At 39.3% G+C, this 22,879-nt stretch overlaps 1 protein-coding gene across 5 annotated transcripts in view; it reads right to left on the bottom strand.

Annotated features, from left to right (window-relative positions):
- NFX1 (nuclear transcription factor, X-box binding 1) overlaps positions 1-22,879 on the bottom strand; it is a 78,112-nt gene that overhangs the window by 39,179 nt on the left and 16,054 nt on the right. For all 5 annotated transcript variants that reach the window (XM_077912285.1, XM_077912286.1, XM_077912284.1 and 2 more), the window contains exons 3-9: positions 21,733-21,891; positions 18,600-18,677; positions 15,101-15,206; positions 11,476-11,547; positions 9,849-9,988; positions 3,442-3,541; positions 3,142-3,359 (exon numbers count right to left, since the gene is read on the bottom strand). In XM_077912285.1, coding sequence (XP_077768411.1) covers positions 3,142-3,359; positions 3,442-3,541; positions 9,849-9,988; positions 11,476-11,547; positions 15,101-15,206; positions 18,600-18,677; positions 21,733-21,891 — 873 coding nt within the window. The remainder of the gene's footprint in view (positions 1-3,141; positions 3,360-3,441; positions 3,542-9,848; positions 9,989-11,475; positions 11,548-15,100; positions 15,207-18,599; positions 18,678-21,732; positions 21,892-22,879) is intronic.

Here is a 22,879-nt window from a genome sequence, read left to right as displayed (position 1 = left end):
ATCTTAGAAGGGATCCTTTTAGCTATCTCTTTTCCTGGTTCTTTCTGCTGAACTAGCTGGCTTACAGTTTAGCTTATTGCCCTTAATTAAGAAGAGGTATTATTTCCTAAAAGGCCTTTAGGTCTAAACTTCTCCACGGTGTTTCAAATTAAAGTCTATTCCTTTGTGAAATACTTTAGAGTTCTCTTTTCTTATAGACTACCTTTTTCCCCTCAGAAAAGTCTTAGTCACTTGTTCTTTATTCTTGGTGCTGAGTGGGACAGTAGCCTGTGGTTTTCTTGGCTTCTTTCCCCCAGTGAGGAACCTTTGCTCTAATAAGTAGCTGGGGTGATAATGACTGGGGCCCCAATATTCTAGCCTGTTGTGATTGGGGTAACTCTGTGGGGCTGTATGGAAGGGAGCACCTAATCTCTCGCCTGTGCTTACCAGAAATTTAGCCTTTTCAACTTGGGAGTTAGGGGGATGAAAAATGCTGGCAGTTTGCCCTTCCCAGTGGGACGTGGTGACCTCTGACTGGGAGGTTAGGGGTAGAAGCAGCCCCATCTTCTTGGCACACCTATTTTGAGTAGAGATCGATTGATTGATTGATTGGTTCTTGAGAGAGAGAAGGAGAAAGAGAGTCAGAGACACAGGCAGAGGGAGAAGCAGGCTCCATGCACTGGGAGCCCGATGTGGGATTCGATCCCAGGTCTCCAGGATCACACCCTGGGCCAAAGGCAGGCGCCAAACCACTGTGCCACCCAGGGATCCCTTGAGTAGAGTTTTTAAGCTGAGCTCAGGTGGGAAGTAAGTGGATTGTTACTTAAATGATAGACTCTCGCTGTTCTTACTGAATTTTAGATTTTATGCCCATGGGACAATTTCCAGAAATTTTAAATGACTGCTTTTTAATAATTTTCCCCAGCTTTGCTTGTTTTGCTGGGGAGCAGGTCCATGTAGCTTATGTTCCCATCCTGAAAGCAGAACTCTCCCTAGTGTCTTGTACTAAAGCTATTTGTCTAGAATGGAAATTCCTAATGAGTGAGATACTAAAAGACCTCAGCAAGCTATCTACAGATAAGCCAGATCTGAATAAAGTTGACAGCTATTGTTTTCACTAGCCATGGGCTTGTCTTTGAGCTTCTCAATCCAACTCAGCCTAATTCCTTACAAATTTTCCATGATTAAAAGCCTGATGAGGGGGGATCCCTGGGTGGCGCAGCGGTTTAGCACCTGCCTTTGGCCCAGGGCGCGATCCTGGAGACCAGGGATCGAATCCCACGTTGGGCTCCCGGTACATGGAGCCTGCTTCTCCCTCTGCCTGTGTCTCTGCCTCTCTCTCTCTCTGTGTGACTATCATAAAAAAAAAAAAAAAAAAAAAAGCCTGATGAGGTATAGTAGTTACCCTCAAATCCTTTGATCTGGTCTTGTCCCACTCTCTGGGCCTATTGATACTAACAATTATTATCCTTCTCTTGCTCCAGTCCCTCCCACATTACCAATTTCACATTTCCTCTTTCTCTCATTGCCAACTTATTTTAGTCCCACAGTAGGATTTCTGGTCATTGTATACAAAATTATAAAAAAACTGACCCGTGAGCTTTCTGAAAAGGGAAGACTTTTACCATCCTTCTTGATTTTGAAGTCATTTGATCTCCACTTTACAGAGCTTATCTGAAGATACATTTTCACAGTAGACAAAGAGAACAAATAGACAACTGATTTTCCTAATGCAGTTAAAATACGTATTAAAATATGAAAAAAGAGCATTTCTCCTCTATACACAATTTAAAAGTCAGACTGGGGGATCCCTGGGTGGTGCAGCGGTTTAGCGCCTGCCTTTGGCCCAGGGCGTGATCCTGGAGTCCCGGGATCGAGTCCCACATCGGGCTCCCGGCATGGAGCCTGCTTCTCCCTCCTCCTGTGTCTCTGCCTCTCTCTCTCTCTCTCTATGTCTATCATAAATAAATAAAGAAATCTTTAAAAAAATAAAATAAAATAAAATAAAAGTCAGACTGTAAAAAATAATTAGGTAGGGTGTACCTATCGGTTCCTGCTGGTATTAGCAATAAATGTGAAATCTCTTTTTGAAAAACATGGAAATCAAAACTAAAGATTTTAGCTTTGCCACAATTATGGGAACACCTCTCTTACACAGATTCAGTTGCCCACATCCATTTTTCTAAACACACAGTCTTTGAACACTCACCCAGGAGAAAAGGTGCCAAGTCACTGCAAAACTATATAGGTATATTGGCCAAGGACTGCCCCAGAATGTCTCAGACTATTACTTTATAGTTAATTCCAACAAACTTTTTCTAGTTTCTATATCCAAATAAACAGAAGCCACAAATCAGAAAAAAGGGAGAGTCAATAATGGTAGGCACACAGACATACTAAAAGCAACCTCAGGACAATAAACAAAGAAAAGGTTTAACAAGCAGATAAAACAATTCGAACTGCACAATGGTGTAGGAGAATTGCCTGAGAAACCTCATCAGGCCTTTAGGGCATTACTATACTCAGCATTATACAGTAACTGAGGTTCACGAAAATGACAACTCTGGGTTAATAAAGGGGAAAGAAATTATCTTCAGTAACCTCTGTTTAAAGAAAGAAGAAAATGTAAATTTTAGAAAACTGTCCTTTCAAAATGATGCACAAGTCTTATCCTTCAACTAGATGGGAAACTTAGCTATACAGAATTCTTGAATACTCCTAATGGCTAAAGTTTTATTGTACTTAGCATTTTGGTTCTTAAACATCTCACCCACAGTTATTTAACATGTTCCTGTTATATGAAAATGCCTTTAAATACTCACTGACCCCTGGATTGGTAAAAGGATATATGGTGTTCATACTACTGCAGGTTACTAAGAGAAATTATAACACCCCCTTCCCACCCTGCCATGGGATAGTATCCCACAACTATCCTGCATTGGCAATAAAATACCTGAAGCAGGAGAGATCACTTGGGCAAATTTGAGTTTTTACAGGTATACTTTCAGGAGGAAAGAAAAAATGCCCAAACAAATTTGATTATTAATATTTTCAAAAGCCTCTGATACTATAACTGAAATTTAACACTATTCTGCTTATGTAGTTCACTGTTGCCAAAACTTCCATTCATATTTTTAAAGACAACTTTATGCCTATGGTTACCTAAAGAACCACATGGCAGAGGCTTGCCGCACACTTTTCCACATGAAGGGACAGGATCCATGCATGTTTTCCGAGTACTACTTCCAAGTTCTAGCAATTGGCAGAGAGGAGTTTGGCCACAAGGGCAATAGCGCACCAGCTGGGGGAGCCGTGGGCATGGCTGGCAGGGCTGAGGGTGGCATACTTGAGAACATGTATGGTTCCCACATTTCAAGTCCCTGTAAGAAAAACAACATACTATTATATAATTGTTGCATAAAATATAGCTTTATTCTAACTGAGAAAAACATAAAACCTTACTTGCCACATATCTTTAAACAGCCAAAGTCGCCAAATCCATCAGACTTTCCTACATCTGTTCCACATAACACATCTCGGGAAGTGCTGCCACAGTAGCATACTTGAGAACATAATTTCAAAAACAAAGGTTAGTAACCTGTATGGGTTCTTAATATATTCCAAACAATCTATAAGAACCTGGCACAAAAGGCTATCCTGTTAGTGTTGATCAGACCTGATGCAGAAATAAATGTGGCTTATCTGGCAGCTCTCTGATCCACCTAAGAGACTTTATTTTTTTTTTTTTCCTAAGAGACTTTATATCATAGGAAGAAGTAAAAAAGGCCTTATTAAAAAAAAAAAAAAAAAAAAAAAAGGCCTTATAAGAACTGTCGATATCCTATGGTGACTCTGTAGCAAATCCCCAAAACAGCATTAAAGTGAAGCAACCCTCTAAATTAAGAGAGGACTATCTGGCCCATAATTTCATGGCTGAGAACCATTCACCATGAAGCTTCCTGAGGCCCTCTGGAGATGGATGCTACAGAAGATGGAAACTAAGGTGGTGGCAGTTGTGGAGGAGTTGATGACTGAATTCCTGCCATCTTTACTCCAACCCAAGCAGCAAAGATTTAGTACTTTATATATTGGGTTCACATAACATGCTCAGAAAAACTTTCTACTGCTAAAAAGGAACCAAAAAAATCAGTGCAATGTAAAACTCTTAATAATTTGCATTCTACTATTGAATTTGAAGTAATAATGTTTGGTATTCACACTGAGTAGAAAGTTCAAACAACTCATGACTTTTATTTGCTAGATAAAGAACCTGGTTTAACATCTATAGATTTTCCTGTGGGTTCAAGGAATAATGAGTTCTGGGGAGGTGGATGAAGGGATGGGGTAACTGAGTGATGGGCATTAAGGAGGGCATGTGATGTGATGAGCACTGAGTGTTATATGCAACTGATGAATTATTGCAAACTACAGCTGAAACTAATGATGTACTCTATGTTGGCTAACTGAATTAAAAAAAAAATGAGTTCCTTTCTTTTTTTTTTTTTTTGAGTTCCTTTATTTCTTGAGGTCAGCAATAAGTATGTTATATTTAAGAAATTATGTTTCTGGGATCCCTGGGTGGTGCAGCGGTTTGGCGCCTGCCTTTGGCCCAGGGCGCGATCCTGTAGACCCGGGATCGAATCCCACATCGGGCTCCCGGTGCATGGAGCCTGCTTCTCCCTCTGCCTGTGTCTCTGCCTCTCTCTCTCTCAATCTGTGACTATCATAAATAAATAAAAATTAAAAAAAAAAAAGAAATTATGTTTCTGATATATTAATATGTAACAAAGTCTGGTAAGAATTAATTTTTCATCAATTTATATAATTCTTCTAAGTGTCACTTTATATTTTCAATTTATAATAAAAATTTATCCCATTAAAATCAATCCATGCGGGGCAGCCTGGGTGGCTCAGCCGTTTAGTGCTGTCTTCAGCCCAGGGCATGATCCTGGAGACCCAGGATTGAGTCCCACGTCGGGCTCCCTGCATGGAGCCTGCTTCTCCCTCTGCCTGTGTCCCTGCCTCTCTCTCTCTCTCTCTCTCTCATTCTGTGTCTCTCATGAATAAATAAATAAAATCTTAAAAAAAAAAAATCAATCCATGCAAATACACCTGGCCCTACATAATAAATGCAGACCAAAAGAGTAGAAATTAAATTGCAATCTTGCAGACCTAAAGATGCTTTCCTTCTTTCTCAGTACAACTTAGATAACTACTTGCACAGAAAATTAACATCAGAATGTAACATTATCAAAACATCAAATCTTAAAATCACATATTAAGTAAAAAATAAAATAATTCTAACTTCAAACATTAGAAACAAGGTTTATAAAATAAAACACTGTATTGAACAGATCAAAAATATTTTTTTAAGATTTTATTTATTCATGACAGACATGATCCAGCAATTCTACAACTAGTTATTTACCCAAAGAAAATGAAAACACTAATGTGAAAAGATACATGCACCCCATGCTTGTTGCAACATTATTTACAATAAACAAGATGTGGAAACAACTCAAGTGTCCACCAATAAATGAATGGATAAAGAGGATGTGCTACATACATACACAACTTAATATTATTCAGCCATAAAAAGAATGAGACTTTACCATTTTCAACTTACATGGATGGACCTAGAGGGTATTGTGCTAAGTGAAAGGAGTCTGACAAAAACAAATACCATATGATTTCACTTTTATGTGCAATCTAAAGAATAAAACGAATGAATCAATGAGCAAGCACAAAACCAAATAGACTCTTTTAAAATTTTATTTATTTATTTATTTATTTATTCATGAGACACACAGAGAGGCAGAAACATAGGCAGAGGGAGAAGCAGGCTCCCAGCAGGGAGGGAGCCTAATGCTGGACTCAATATCAGGACCCTGGGATCCTGGGATCATGCCGAGTCAAAGGCAGACATTCAACCACTGAGCCATTCAGGCATCCCCCAAATAAACTCTTAAATACAGATGACAAACTGGTGGTTGCCACATGTGGGTAGGGCAGTGGATGAACTAAGTGAAGGGGATTAAGAGGTACAAACTTCCAGTTATAAAATGAGTTACGGAGATAAAAAAGGACAGTATAGAGAATATAGTCAATAATATTATAATAACAATACATGGTAACAATGACCACATTTATTGTGGTGAACACTGAATAACGTAGAGTTGTTATATACCCAAAAGTAATATAACATTGTATGTTAATTCAATTCAATGAAAAACAAAGAATCAAGGGTCAGAAAATAAAAACAAAATGGAGCCCTTGATCAATCAGGAAATAATTTGAGTACAATATTAAAAAGCTCTGTTATGTATGCTTAGGCAAAAGAGACAGCAATATGAGCTGGTGACAGGTGGTCACTGCTGGCTGAAGATTATTAGGGAACCAAAGGCAGTCTGGAAGAAGGTCTCTGATGCCTGCGGTAGCCTATTCAGCATTTGACATGAATGAGGGGGTCCCTGGGTGGCTCAGTGGTTGACTACCTGCCTTTGGCCCAAGGCCTGATCCTGGAGTCCCAGATGAGTCTCACATAGGGCTCCCTGCATGGAGCCTGCTTCTCCCTCTGTCTTTGTCTCTGCCCCCCTCTCTCTGTGTCTCTCATGAATAAATAAATACAATCTTTAAAAAAAAAAAAATTCTCTAGCTAAGGCTGAAAGGGATCCTAAGATAATTACAAATGGAGAGGATACATAAGCTATGTTCATGGCCAGAATAGTTTTCTAGATATTTATTGTAGACAAACAGAAAGTTTTCAACTAGGTTTGAAAAATCAACAATACGAAAACAGAAAAGCAGAGACTGCGATCCACACAAAAAAAGACCTGGGCTTAGTTAGCTGAGAAAAAGCACAATATGAATCAAGAGCTAAATATGGTTCACAAAGGGACTCCCCCACACCGCAATCTATACTGCTAAGACCAAACTGCCAGTATATATACTTAACTCCTGCCTTATCTCAAATGGATCTGAGGTAGCATATAAGTATGTATATGAAATATAACAAAAGAACAAAATATAACAAAAGAATAAATTTAAAGATGTGAAAAGTAGAAAATTGGTAGAGATATAGAATAAATCATAGCTAAAAAAAGTATACTATGAAGACAAACATTAGGTCAGTTACCCTGGGTTCCTAAGATAAAGATCAATAGTCTTTGAGGAAAAACAACTACTCTTAGGACTAAGGCCAGACAGGAATTTCTCCCTAGAGGGCCCATAAAAAGAACACTGAGTAATATATGGCACAGTTCCATACACAAAATCCTAATGGTAAACAACATAAAACATTTCATAGGACTGTTACTTATTTTGAGTGCCAACACAGATCAATAGCATCACATCAAGGTAAAATTTAATAAAATAAAACTCTATAGGGCACCAATACATGGTAGCCCAGGATCCCTACAGAGGAAGAGCTATTGTAAAAACATAGGAATCACACACTATGTGTCTCTTTGTGACTCGCTTCTTTCAGTTAGCCTAATGTTTTGGAGGTTCATCCACTTCATAGCATGTATCAATACTTTTTATTTTTTAAAGATTTTATTTATTTTTTCCCAAGAGACGAGAGAGAGAGAGGGGGGGGGGGGGGCAGAGACATAGGTAGAGGGAGAAGCAGGCTCCATGCAGGGTGCCTGATGTAGGACTTGATCCCGGGACTCCAGGATCACACCCTGAGCCAAAGGCAGACGCTTTAACCGCTAAGCCACTCAGGCATCCTAGCATCTATCAATGTTACATTCCTTTTTACTGCTGAATAATAATGTGCTGTATGGCTACATTTGTTTATCCATTCCTCAGGTGATAGATATTTGAATTGTTCCCGCATTTTGTCTATGATGAATAGAACTGCTATGGACATGCATTTACAAGTTTTGTGTGGACATGTATTTCCATCTCTTTTGGATATACACCTAGGAGTGGACTTGCTGGGTCATATGGTAAAATTCTATAACATTTTAAACAATACCAGACTGAAAAAAAAAACATAAAACAAGAACAACAACAACAACAAAAAAACAATACCAGACTGTTTTCTGAAGTGGTTATATTACTCTTATTGTTTTGTTTTGTTTTTTTAAGATTTTATTTATTTGATGGGAAGAGAGAGAGCAAGCATGTGCACAAGCAGGAGGAGCAGCAGAGAGAAAGGTTGAAATGGGCTCCCCATGGAGCAGGAACCTGGGAACCTGGTCATGGAGTTGGATCCCAGGACCCTGAGATCATGACCTGAGCCAAAGGCAGAGGCTTAACCAAGGCAGATACTTAACCAACTGAGCCACCCAGGTGCCCTTTTTGTGATTTTAATTTACATTTCCTTAGTATTTAAAGGTGTTAAGCAGGGATCGCTGGGTGGCCCAGAGGTTTAGCGACTGCCTTTGGCCCAGGGCATGATCCTGGAGTCCCAGGATCAAGTCCCACCTTGGGTTCCCAGCATGGAGCCTGCTTCTCCCTCCTCCTGTGTCTCTGCCCCCCCCCACAATAAATAAATTAAAAAATCTTAAAAAAAAAAAAAGGTGTTAGCACCTTTCAAGTGTTTACTGGCTATTTATGTTTTCTTTTGTGAAGTATCTGTTTAAGTCTTTTATTCATCATTTAAGTTGTTCCTCTTTTTTTTTTTTTTTGTCATTTTCTAGGAGTACTTCAAATATTCTGGATACAATCTGCAATTCATCTGTTCATTTTCTTAAGGGCATCTTTGATGAACAGAAATTTTTAATTTTGGTAAAGTTCAAGGTATCCATTTTTTTCTTTTATGGTTAGTATTTTTGTTTTTTTTTAAAACATAAACCCACACCTTTATTCTTAAGTTTATAATATTGCAAAACTGATATAGTATTTAAACAGTTGAAATAGACTAAATCAAAACCATCTAATTAATAACATTTAGGGAATTCCAAACTACTATGTATCATTAAAATAATTCCTATTATGGTTAGTATTTTTGTTGCTCTATCCAAAAAATCTTTACCTAACCCCAAAGTTGTGAAAATATTCTCTTATAGTTTATTCTGGAAATTTTTTGTTTCTAGATTTTACATTTAAGTCCATGATCCATATAGAATTAATTTTTGTGTAAAAGAGAAAGACAGAGGTTGAGGTTTGTTTTTTTTCTTATGTATATATCCAGTTCTAGCAACATCTGTAAAAAGACTCTTTTTTCCATTGAATTAATATTGTGGTTGAAAATCAATGGACTGTCCATACATGGTCCACAGCTGGACTTCATTCTTCCACTTATCTAGTAGTCTACCTTTAACACCAAAACTGCACTATCATGATTACTGTAACTTTATAAGAGCTGAAATCAGAAAGTTTAAGTCTTTCAACTTCATTCTTTCTCAAGATTTTTTTTAGCCTTTCTAGGTTTTTTTTTAAGCAGGCTCCATGCCCAGTGTGGAGCTTAACATGGGGTTTGAACTCACAACCCTGAGATCAAGACCTGAGCTGAGATCAAGTCAGACTCTAAACCAATTGAACTACCCAAGCACCCCTCTAGATCCTTTTTAAGAAGTTACTTTTTTTTTTTTAAAGAAGTTCCTTTTTAAAAAAATCTCCTAAGCAGTTACTTTTAAACAGCATTTTAAAATCTACTGTCAAAAAAAAAAAAAAAAAAAAAATCTACTGTCCAAATTCTATAGGACAATGACCTATACTGGTATTATGAAACTAAACACTAAAACTAAACACTGAAACCATCTAAGCATTAAATGTATCTCCAATTCTCTCTACCAAGGTACAGAGCTACTAGAAGCCTTGTAACTATAGGCTTGAGACCAATCCATGTCATCAAGACAACTATAAATAAGGTTCCAGAAAATACACAAGAATTGCTAGCTGGTGGGCCCACCACTTACCCTGGTTCAATATGATCCGACAAGGCTGGCATTGACCCCCATGGCATAGCTCGGCACAGTGGTGCTGACCACAATTCAGAAGATTCTCACATGGATTGGAACAGTGGACTGAGACAGCCTGACCACAGCGAACTGTGTGCCTGGAAAGAAAACAGATGTATAGATAGTATTAGTCTTATGTTGGACAACTTCCTGTTGGATAGCTAAACTAACAATGAAGACCCAACTTATCCCCCAAAATTATGAAACCTTTCTCTTGGCCCCATTTCCCCCACTTTTCTATTTACCTCCTCCAATCTTTATTTCCTCAATTACTCTCCTCCTCTCCACTTTTTTTCTTCCTGCTTTGCTTTCCTTATTTCCTATCTTGCTTTTCTGTCTCCCCTCTATTCTGACCAGTGAAGTTCCTCTCTGGATTTCTCCTGAGTTCCCATGAAGTAGCATGCAGGAGACAAAGAGCTGGGAACTCCCACAGTATCTTACAGATGGAGGTAGGAAAGCTGGGGAGTGGGAGAGGATTAGTTATAACATATATACTAAGACTTGAAGTACAACGACATTCTCCTGGGACATGGTACTCTGGCATTTTATGCAATTATAATATTTAAGAATATACTGTATGTGACTTTGTTTCAGGATGGGAAAATCATTTTGGCTTTGTTTCAATAAGCATCCTAACTTACTGGCTTATTGGAAACTTACTTTTGCTAACTTACTGGCTAGAGAAGGATATGAGGCTAGTGCTTTTAGACTACCTTCAGGTCTCTTCCCAGGGTAATGGTTTAGAGCTTGGAGTCTACTCTGCTACAAGAAGAGTTTAAATAATCCCCTACTTTCATCTCAACTACATATTTTTAGAAAGTCACTGTTACATACACAGATGAATAGTTTCCAGTGCTCAGTATCAACCCCTGGAGGTGAACACTATTATTTGTATTTTATGATAAGAAAAATGAGGTCCAGTGAGATCAAGCGACTCGCCCAGGTCAACAAATAACTAGTGGCAGAGCCCGGGTCTGACCTGGTCTTTCTGACACAGAGCCCTTACATGTGACTCTCAGGCCACATACCTATCTTCGAAAGTTCAGACAAATGTGATTCACTGAAAATTGCCTTAATCCCATTTTGTCTTGTGGTTCAGAAATCATTTGGGTCTTACTGGACCTCAGAAACATTCCATAACTATTAGTGATCCTTGCCCTGATGATGGAGAACTTGTATAATAATGAAAAAGAGGGTGGGGTTACTTATTCTTTCATTTGACAATATTCACTGAAAATCTCCTAGATACCAGATACAATGCTAGGTACAGATATATGTTCCCTGTCTCCTGAACCTTAACAGGCCTGGGTTCAATCCTGATTCTTTCACCCACAAAAAGGTTAAGAAAAAAGTCTCTGTCATCTTGGCATTTCACCTGAAATGGGTAATCTCACTGTGCATAGAATTTCTCATTCAGTTTTAAGACTGCTGAACAGGCTCAGGGCAGCAGAGTAAAATACTATTTATTAAAAAGTACTATTTATGCCTACTACTTATTTATATCTACCTACTAATTCTTTCTTTAGAAATTCACACATAAATCATCAATGTAGAAGTCTTCTTTAGAGTGTAGTTCTAACTTTACCTGGTCCGTCCACATTCACACGTTTTAGTCATAAAGGCAGGGCAGGGCGGGCAGGGTCCAGGATGACAGAGACTAAAAGAGAAAGGCTCAGATGAATAAATCATACTCATGCATCTGAACTTGAACAAAGTTGCCCCTGCTAGGTCTTACTGTAAAAGTGGCAACAAATAAACCCTACTATGAAGTGTTTCAGTATTTGCCTAAAATTGATTAAGCTATTTAAACAAAAATACAAATGTTTCATACAGAAAGAATCGATAGCATTATTGCCTTAAAATATTTAACCAGGGATCCCTGGGTGGCTCAGCATTTTGACGCGATCTGGTCGCGGGCGCGATCCTGGAGACCCGGGATCGAGTTCCACATCAGGCTCCTTGCATGGGGCCTGCTTCTCCCTCTGCCTCTGTCTCTGCCCCCCTCTCTCTCTGTGTCTCTCATGAATAAATAAATAAAATAATAAATAAATAAAATCTTAAAAAAAAATTTAACCAGAAAAGTAAAGCTCAAGCCAAAATACTGATTTTATTTGGGTCTGACAGTTAAAGATGACATTTCCAAATATGGTCTTAGTCCACTTAGTGAGATGTGTAGGGATAAAAATATCTTGCCACTCAAGTGAATGGCCATTCCTCTAGTCAATAATCAGGCAATGGGCTAACAAGTGAAAAGAAGGCTGACACGAAGGGAGACATGCTGGTAAATAACATAAGGCGAGAATAAACGGGAAAGAGTTCATAGAAAGAACTGGACTTAGAAGTATGATAGTATAGGTGAGAATTAGACTTCTGTACAGAATGCTTTTTTTTTTTTAAGTAAAGATTTTACTTATTTATTCATGAGAGACACAGAGAGACAGAGACATGAATAAATAAGTAAAATCTTTAAATAAATAAATTAATTAATTAAAAATAAATAAAAATAAAAAAACAGGTTTGTCTATACAGTGCTCTGGCTGAAATTTTTAATATGAATCCTTTTTTTTAAAATAAAGATTTCATTTATTTATTTATTTATGAGACACAGAGAGGCAGAGACACAGGCAGAGGGAGAAGCAGGCTTCATGCAGGGAGCCCGACGTGGGACTTGATCCTGGGTCTTCAGGATCACACCCTGGGCTGAAGGCAGCACTAAACCGCTGAGCCACCGGGGCTGCCCTTTAGTATGACTCCTAAACCAGCTCTGATTATTCTTAAATAAGCTTTAAACACTAAAAACAATCCACAAGTGCCTAGTCTTCTGGGGTGATCCATTTGACAGAACCCATATGAGACTTAAGTTTAAGCATGTTTCTTTAAAGATGAGTATTATCATTCAACAGTTTTATAGAGAGATATATATATCTTTCTCAATATATATCTCTTAAAGATTTTGTTTATTCATGAGAGACACAGAGAGAGAGGCAGAGATATAGGCAGAGGGAGAAGCAAGCTCCATGAAGGGAGCCCGATGTGTGACTGAATCCCAGGACTCCAGGATCATGCCCTGAGCCGAAGGCAGACGCTTTAACCGCTGAGCCACCCAGGCACCCGTCAACAGTTATATTTCTTATGATATGCCTCAACCCTTTCAGGTAAAACTATTACATGTCCACACATTTAAATAAGTTTAAACTGGCAGATAAATCACTGACTGGGTATGGATGACTCCAGATTACTTCAAGTATCCCTCAGACCTGGACTCAATGCTAGGGTTTTATAACCTTTAGAGCAGTGGTTCACAACACTGGCTCCATATCAGAATCATATGGAAAGACCTACTCCTAGAGATTCTGATTCAACTTGTCTGAGATAGAGACTGGGCACTAGTGTTATAAACTACTGCTTAAATGAGGGGTGCCTGGTGGCTCAGTTAAGTGTCCAGTTCAGGTCATGATCTCAGAGTTGTGAGATAGAGCCCCAAGTCAGGGTCCACACTCAGAGGGGCATTTGCTTGGGATTCTCTTTCTTCCTCTCCCTCTGCCTCTCTCTTTCTCTCAAATAAAAATAAATGAATCTTAAAAAAAAAAAATACACCTTAAATGATTCTAATGTGTAGTGAAGGTTGAGAATAACTGCTCTAGAGAATTTTATAATTTATGAGAACACCCTAAAATAGAGACACAAAAGGGCCAACTGTGGCCTCGGAGTCCTGATACATATAAATGAGAGAAACTCAAAGTGTTTTTTGGAAAGGAAGGGGATCTCAGGGAATGAGGTTCAGCAACTGCAAGGGGCCTGACAAGAGTAATAGGGCAGTTCCTGAGAGAAGGATTTCCAAATCCACCAAGGAGCAAGTTTTAGGGCATCCTTTCTTTTCAGACATGGTACTGACCACCTAATCTGCATCACTTTTGATATTCTGTAGTAGTCAAGACAGGGGGCCATTTCTGCTAAAGACTTCAGAAAGATAGTTCATGCAAAGGGTTAATTTATTATTGAATTTACTTAAAATGCTAACTGAGGGAAGAACAGTTTAAACAGAGGAGTCCCTGGGTTCTGAGGAAAGACCTATGGATGCAGTAAAAGAAGGGTGTGGCCTATTGCTTAGCAGGCAGCAGGCCAGGCTACATAGCTCAGGCTGGGCAGTCTCTTACCATGGGCAATTCCTTAGCACCTCCCCCACATCCTGACCCACAAGGCCTCTGGCCCAACATTTACCCTTGTTCCATGCAGCAGAAGTACCAAGATCACACTCTGAAGTCTGTTTTACTTTTAGATTTGGGTAATAAAACAAGTTACCATTACTTGACCACTTACCAGACTCCATACCAAGCCTCTTAGATGCACTAATTTAATATTCATAGAACTCTGTAAATATCGATGCTCATATCATTATTTTACAGATGTAGAAAGTAAGGCTTAGAGAAGTTAAGTAAGTTGTCCAAGGTTACACAACTGTTAAGTGCCTTCCTCCAGGAATTAAACATTTGTCTGAAGTCAAAGCTGTAGAAATTTGTCATCTGTCAGTATTGGTTATTCCTCTTCTTATTTAGAAACTTACTGGATACCTTGTAAAGCTGGCTACTTATTGTACAGAAGGGATTCATATCCTAAAAGCACTATACAACAGGACCCTACATAATTGCCTCCTAATAGACAGAGAAGTCTGTCCTATATACTCTGTTGGACCTGGGTATCCCTAGGGGATATTTCTTCTTCTTCTTCTTCTTTTTTTTTTTTTTAAAGATTTTATCTATTCACTCATGAGAGACACAGAAAGAGGGAGAGACATAGGCAGAGGGAGAAGCAGGCTCCATCCAGGGAGCCCAACGCGGGAGTTGATCCCAGGACTCCAGGATCACACCTTGAGCCAAAAGCAGACGCTCAACCGCTAAGTATAGTTGAGTATAGTATAGTGGAAATCCCAGCTCCACCATGCCCTAGCACTATGACCTTTGGCAAGACACTTGGCTTTTCTGAGCCTTATCAGTAAAATGATGATAAATAACAATACATCACTAGGCTATTGCAAGGATTCAATGAGTTAATTCTTGCAGAGTGCCTGACACAGTATAAGTGCTTAGTAAATGGTACCATACTGCTCTTCGCCCCATCCTGTTGCATGCTAACCACCAGACATATGTACTCAGAGCCATGAATGAAGTAAGTCTACCAGCAATCCCCAGGGGTCTAGTGTTCCAACTTACAGGTTACAGGAATGTGGACAGTCCTGGCCAGGCTGTTTCTTTCTACAAACCTCACCACAACTATGTGGAATTTCATTTCTGCTCCATTCAGGATTCTTTACCTTGCCTAAAATATATCAGATCAGAAAGTTAATGGTATAAATTTCAACTGCATCCTAAACTTTAATGAAACAGTACAATACAGTAAGATAGCATGAAACTTCAGTGTGGTTTTCATTAGTTTGCAAACATATTATCTAACCCACATCCTTAAAAAAAAAAAAAAAGAGGACTGTAATGCTACTCATCAAAAGCTTCACCAAGTATGATAAATTCTAAATTCTGGATTACCTGGAAAAGAAAAGTCATTTTTATTTATGAAAATGCCACTCTGACTAATGGACACATTTACTCTAAAATTAAAAAAAAAAAAATAACCTACAAGGTAAGTCTTTTGTAAGTGGGCTCTTGAAGATATGGGAATATCTGCTTAAGGATCAGAAAGAAGAAATAAGGGAAGAGAACAATGGGGTGAGGAATGGGGGAGCAGTACAAGATGGAGAGGACATAAATCCTCTGTGCAGTAGGAACCTGCCAAATCTAAAGCTATGAAGTGGGCATAAAAGAACAATCTAGACTTTATTTATTCATGAGAGACAGAGAGAGAGGCAGAGACATAGGCAGAGGGAGAAGCAGGCTCCATGCAGGGAGCCCGATGTGGGACTCGATCCCGGGACTCCAGGATCACACCCTGGGTCAAAGGCAGGTGCTAAACCACTGAGCCACCCAGGGATCCCCTCCCTGCAAAGCTTTAGTGAATATCTTCCATGAACTTAGCACAGAGACAGGAAGCCTAAGATCCAGGCAGGGCACTCCTCCATGCCCTTGAGGAACTCATCTTCACCTGGGCAATTTACACCTTAAATGATAGCCTGTCCCCAGTGTTTGGCCTCTGCTTTTTTTTTTTTTTTTTTTGGCCTCTGCTTTTCTATCTTGTTTCTTTCAGAAATCTTATTCATGTTGAGAGGTTCCTTTTACCTAAAGGCCTATGATTCCCAAATCTACATTTTCTTTCTTTTTCCTTCCCCCCCCCCAAATCTACATTTTCTGCATTGCCCCAAGTCCTCAGTTCCAGCCTTCCCTGTCCTTAATCTTCATAAAGAATTACAATGACACCCTTAGAAGCTCCCCACATCTGCCAAATGAAGTCCTTATGTCTAAGCCTGGCATCAAGAAGTCAGCCCTGGGGTGCCAGGGTAGCTCGAATGACTCCTGATTTCGGCTCAGGTCATGATCGAAAAAGAAAAATGAAAAGTCAGCCCTGCCTTTCCAGTCATTTCCCATGTCTCTACCTTTACAAATCCTGTGTTTCATAACCAATGACTCTCCCTTCTTCTAAAAGATCCTGAACCTTTTTATGTTTAAACTTCTGCTTTAAAAACAAAACAAAACAAAACAAAAAAACAAAAACAAAAAACACTTCTGCTTATGCTATTCTCTTCAACAAATCTTTTCTCCTACCAAGATTTTACATAACTTTTTAAGCTCAGTTGAATTCTACCTCCTTTTTTAAGGATTCCCTAAATTATCTAGCCCAAAGTAATGATTCACCCCAAGGGTCTCCCACAGTTCTTTGGACTTACAGAACATCAAGTTAAATGTATCTTAGCTCTAAGACTGTAAGCTCTGAGAAGTCAATAAACAGTCTCATTCCCGTTTCTTTATGCTACGTTAATAAGTTCTCAATAAAATGATCACATTAATGGTCTCCAGAAAGAGCAAAGTCATTAGGTAAAATAAGGCCATTATTTGCATTCCCACACCATTTCACCTTGCTCAGATCATCTTGACCCTTATCCCACTCTTCTACCTTTGTAGGGCCTCATATCTAATTTGTCAATGAAGGCTTTAACAAGATTTTTAATTCCACTGTGGGACTTTATATGTCTAAAAATCCTTTAGAGTAAGGTAATTAAGACTTGGTATTGGTCCTATTTGTTTAAGTTTTACATGGATTTCTTGCTTCTAGTTTCATGTTGCCTTTCCAAAAGTACATTCCAAAATATTCATTCCTTCAACAAATACTATTTTAGTATCTTTTAATGCTCAGATTTTGGCAATCTGACCAGCAGATTCCAAATAAAAGAGTGGCCAAAGTGGAAGAGGGTATAAGAAAGGCTTCCTTTGGAAGACAATGTTTGGGGTCTGATCTTTCTGTTTTTTTTTTGTTTTGTTTTGTTTTTTTAAAGATTTCATTTATTTATTCATGACACACACACACACCGAGAGGCAGAGACACAGGCAGAAGGAGAAGCAGGCTCCATGCAGGGAGCCTGACGTGGGACTCAATCCCAGGTCTCCAGGATCACGCCCCACGCTGAAGGCGTCACCAAACCGCTGAGCCACCCAGGCTGCCCACTGGGGTCCGATCTTGAATGGATGAGGCATCAGTGATGAAGATGTAAAGAAAAGATAGGAAAGAATTGTCTAGATAGTTGAGTTCACCAAGAGACTGAATCTAGAAGTTGAAGACTTGATGGTCAATGACCAATTCTTAGTGAAAGCTGCTAGTTAAGTAAAGGGAAAGAATAAATATGAGCAAATTAAAGCAGGCAAAAAAATTAATAGGAAGAGCTAGGCATTTCAAGAAAGGAATGATCAAAAGCTCCCAGGCTACTACACTGCCACAAAAGGTTAAAAACTTATAAATCAGCCCTGGATTTAGTCAGGAAGGGGTCACTGATGACTTCTGAAAACAGATGCAGCAAGGTGATGAGGACGGAAGCAAAAATTCAATGGTTCAAGGGAGACAGATGGTTAAGCAAAATTTGAAAAATCAACAATTAGATGAAGCTAGCCATTAGAAGATAGGAAAGAAAAAAATAACTAAAAAAGACATAATAAAATTTTAAAAAATACTAAAAAGAAACATAATAAAAGGACTAGTGGCAAGAATGAGCATCTGGATTGCAGAAGTTTTTCCTAACACATAGGGATATTGAGCTGTTCAAAAACAAGAAGTATTCCAAAAGGGGGAGTATAGTTTGTAATGCTGGTTTACAGAAAATCTTTCTTTACTATAAAGACCCCAAGGATTGATCTCTTGGTTTGTTAAAATAAAGTACTTTTCCAATACAACTCTTTACACATACTGCTGAAATCCGGAATATTAAAGCTGTTACAGTTAACGGTAAGAAGGAGCCCAAGTCTATGCCTGCCTCCACCATCTGGTCAGATCTGGTCTAAAGCTAAGATTAAGGAGACCAGCACCACAGCTCAGAAGTAGCATGAGCTTGGTTGGCATGATGAGAAGTTCCATGTCTAGGACAGCTGCCAAGAGCACAAGGTCTGTGACTCTGGCTGTGTGATGGACCACATCCAGATGATGTCAGTAGACTCTTGGAACACTGAGGTTTTATTAGTAACTTCTAAAACATGCATGTTACATCACTTCTTCTGGGCTAGAAAATGAGTTACAATGCATGAAATGGAAGAGACTCAAGTGAAAGCAAAAACTCACCACAGAAACAAGTGTAAGTATTAGGAACGTGTGCAGAAACATTCTGACAGGCAGGGCATCTCCAACCACTCTGGCCATCTGTCAAGAAAAATGAGAGGAAACCAAAATAATTTCCTTACAAAAGTACACGTAATTTTAAAAAATTAAATCGATAAGAAGCCTTAATGTTAAAGCAGCAGCAATCATTTCATGTTAAGGATATTAGATATTAAGGATATCAAGATTTTAAGAAATAAATTCACAATACTGAATGCTTTGCTTAAATATTGCATTTAGACTTATAAGGATTTTAAATATAGTAATCAAACGGGTACCCATATTTTTTAATGTCAATTGAAATATAATTGACATATAACACTAAGTTTACAGTATACAACGCTTGACTTGATACATTTACATACTAGAATACGATTATCACCATCACATTAGCTAACACCTCCACCATCACATTAGCTTCCATCATTTCACATGATTATCATTTCATTATGTGGTTCTAATATTAAGATAAACATTATCTAAATCTTGGCTTGAAAAATTTGAGTATATTCAGGAAAATCCAGATGTCTTTTTTTTTTTTTCTTTTTTTTTAAAAGACTTTATTGGGGCAGCCCTGGTGGCTCGGCGGTTTAGCACCGCCTTCAGCCCAGGGCACGATCTTGGGGACCTGGGATCGAGTTCCAAGTTGGGCTCCCTGCATGGAGTTTGCTTCTCCCTCTGCCTGTGTCTCTGCCTCTCTCTCTCTCTCTCTGTATCTCTCATGAATAAATGGGTAAAATCTTAAAAAAAAAAAGACTATTTTTAGGTAATCTCTATACCTAGCATGAGGATGGAACTCGTAACCACATGATCAAGAGTTGCATGCTTTACTGACTAAGCCACCCAGGTGCCCAAGATGTCTTAAATTAAAAGTCACAGATCAGAAAACATGCTATTTTTTTAGAGAACATTTTTTTTTATTTAAGATTTTATTTATTTATTCATAGAGACAGAGAAAGAGAGGCAGAGACACAGGCAGAGGGAGAAGCAGACATCATAGAGAGAGCCTGATGTGGGACTCGATCCAGGGTCTCCAGGATCACGCCCTGGGTTGCAGGCGGCGCTAAACCGCTGCGCCACCGGGGCTGCCCCATTTTTTATTTTTTAATAAAAAATAAATTTTTTTTTTACCTATTTAAAATATTTAAAATCTTTAAAAAGATTTTACTTATTTATTCATGAGACACACAAAGAGAGAGAGGCAGAGACATAGGCAGAGGGAGAGGTAGGCTCCTCATGGATCCTGTTGCAGGACTCAATCCTAGGACCCCAGGATCACACCCTGAGCTGAACGCAGACGCTCAACCACTGAGACACCAAGGAGTCCCGAGAAGAAATTTTTTTTTTAAATTTTTATTTATTTATGATAGTCACAGAGAAAGAGAGAGAGGCAGAGACATAGGCAGAGGGAGAAGCAGGCTCCATGCACCGGGAGCCCGATGTGGGATTCGATCCCGGGTCTCCAGGATCGCGCCCTGGGCCAAAGGCAGGTGCCAAACCGCTGCGCCACCCAGGGATCCCCCGAGAAGAAATTTTTAAAGATTTAATTCATTTATTTAAGAGAGAGAGTGTGCATTAGCAGAGGGGAGAGGCAGAGGGACAAGCAGACTCCCCACTGAGCACAGAGCCCAAGATGAGGCAGGCTCCCAGGACCTGGAGATCATGACCCAAGTCAAAGTTAGATGCTTAACTGACTGAGCCACCCAGGTGCTCCAAAATCTGCTTTCTAGAAAATTTTAAAGCAAACTATAGAAGAAATGTTTTCTGTAGTTGCTACTTAAATAAAAGCTACCATTTTCCAAAACTGCAACTGATTTTGTTATACCCCAAATATATTTTAATATTATGTTAGCTGTTTTTTTTGTTTTTTTTTTTGTTTTTTTTAGATTTTATTTATTTATCCATGAGGGAGAGAGTGAGAGAGAAAGGCAGAGACACAGGCAGAGGGAGAAGCAAGCTCCATGCAGGGAGCCTGATGTGGGACTCGATCCCGGGTCTCTAGGATCACACCCTGGGCCAAAGGTGACACTAAACCACTGAGCCACCCAGGCTGCCCATTAGCTGTTTTTAAAATTACCTTCTCTTTAAAATTTCACCTTATTTTGGGACGCCTGGGTGGCTCAGCGGTTGAGCATCTGCCTTCAGCTCAGGGTGTGATCCTGGAGTACCAGGATTAAGTCCCACACAGAGCTCCCTGCATGGAGCCTGCTTCTCCCTCTGCCTGGGTCTCTGCCTCTCTCTCTCTCTGTTTCTCATGAATAAATAAATAAAATATTTTAAAAATTAATTAAATAAAATAAAATTTCATCTTATTTTTATTTTTTAAGTAAACTAAACTCTAGGGCATAGAGTTTACTTAAAAAATAAAAATAAGATGCCCCTGAGATCAAGAGTAGCATGCTCTACCAAGTGAGCCAGCTAGGCACTCCTTAGCTCTTTATTTAAGATCTACAGCTTAAGGGACGCCTGGGTGGCTCAGCGGTTGAGTGTCTGCCTTTGGCAAAGGGCTTGACCCCAGAGTCGTGGGATCGAGTTCCGCATCAGGCTCCTTGCATGGAGCCTGCTTCTCCCTCCGCCTGTGTCTCTGCCTCTCTTTCTCTGTCTGTCATGAATAAAAAAAACAAAACAAAACACCAATTAAAAAGATCTACAGCTTAATACTAGTCATCTGAAACGTGTTCAAGGCAACACAGATAAAATATTCAAGAGAAATTAAGTTATTTTTTTAAAGATTTTATTTATTTATTCATAAGAGACAGAGACAGAGACATAGGCAGAGGAAGAAGCAGGCTCCCCATGGGGAGCCTGATGTGGGATTCAATCCCAGGACCTCGGGATCATGACCCGAGCCAAAGGCAGACGCTCAATCACTGAGCCACCCAGGTGCCCCTAAATAATTTTCTTAAAGCTAAGTTTAAGGGGTGCCTCGATGGCTCAGTTGGTGGAGCATGTGACTTGATCTCAGGGATGTTAAGTTGGAGCTCCATGTTGAAATGCATTTACAAATAAAATCTTAAAAAAAAAAAAAAAACCAAATTTAAAATCTGAATCTATTAAATGAGTGAGAATAACTATTTTAAAGAGAGAAATGACTGACCTGCTTGAGATGCTGGAGACCTTGCCCATTTCTTTATGCAGTTCAAATGAAACACATGATAACAGCTCTGACAACTCCACACTGGTGCTGTGACGCGAACCAATTCACAGCACACCATGCACTCATATTTTTCTGTAGTTAGCTGTTCAATTAGAGAACCTGTTTAAAAAAAACAAATGAATTAATTCAAACGCAGAAAAACATTCCTTACTTTAGTCAACCAAGGATCAACAAGGCATCTAAGAGAAGAATCCAAACACAGAGGTTTTAAACATGTCTGATTCTGAGTAAGGTTGTTTGCTGTTCAGTGTTTGGGGCCAAGAAGGAACAGGAATATGCTGAGGGAGAACATTTAGGAAGTGCACATTCGGGGAGGGGGGGGGGGGGCTCATACAATTGAGGAAACATTCCCAAGAAACTGCCCAGGAACCCACCAGAGTAGACAAATGCCCCTCATAACACAGCTTAAGCATCCTAGCACCTGTAGCACCTTGCTCTGCCTCCTCTGAATCCGATCCAGATCCATGCATTCAGGCTAGGAAGGGGCTCATGAAACTGCAGTGGTCAATGGAAAGAAACCTAAGCACGGACAGGTTCCAAAAACCCAGGGTGGTAACATCTCTTCTAGTAGTTGCCGTGAAAGTCTTTAGTTGACCTATTCAACAAAGATATTCTTGGTATTTACCACAATTCCATGGTAGGGTTATTAGACTGAAGGAGACACAGACCCTGGCTCCAGAAGCTTAGCATCTGGTGAGGGAGATCAGAATCCTCTCAGATGTATTCCTTAATATCTTTATCCATTTCCAGACTGTTCCTCAAACACAATCTCAGCAAAGCCTTTCTAGATCCCAAGTACAGTTAGGTGCTCTTAGAGAGGTGTGTGTGTGTGTGTGAGAGAGAGAGAGAGAGAGAGAGAGAGAGAGACAGAGACAGAAACTGAGCCTCAAAGTGGTTCAATCACTTACCCAGGGTCACAAAGCTCATATTTTAATCATTTCATACTAGCTTTCCTAAGATTACTTTCTGATTGTCCAATTTAATGTCAAAAGAAACAGAGAACACAAGGACTACAAGGTCTGTGAGGCAGGGCCAGGGCCTTGTCTGCCTTGCTTACTGTTGTATTTCCAGCACCTGGCCTTTAGTA

The sequence above is a fragment of the Canis aureus genome, chromosome 10, assembly GCF_053574225.1.
Source record: "Canis aureus isolate CA01 chromosome 10, VMU_Caureus_v.1.0, whole genome shotgun sequence".
Classification (NCBI taxonomy): Eukaryota; Metazoa; Chordata; class Mammalia; order Carnivora; family Canidae; genus Canis; species Canis aureus.
This window is presented reverse-complemented; position numbering and strand designations above follow the sequence as displayed.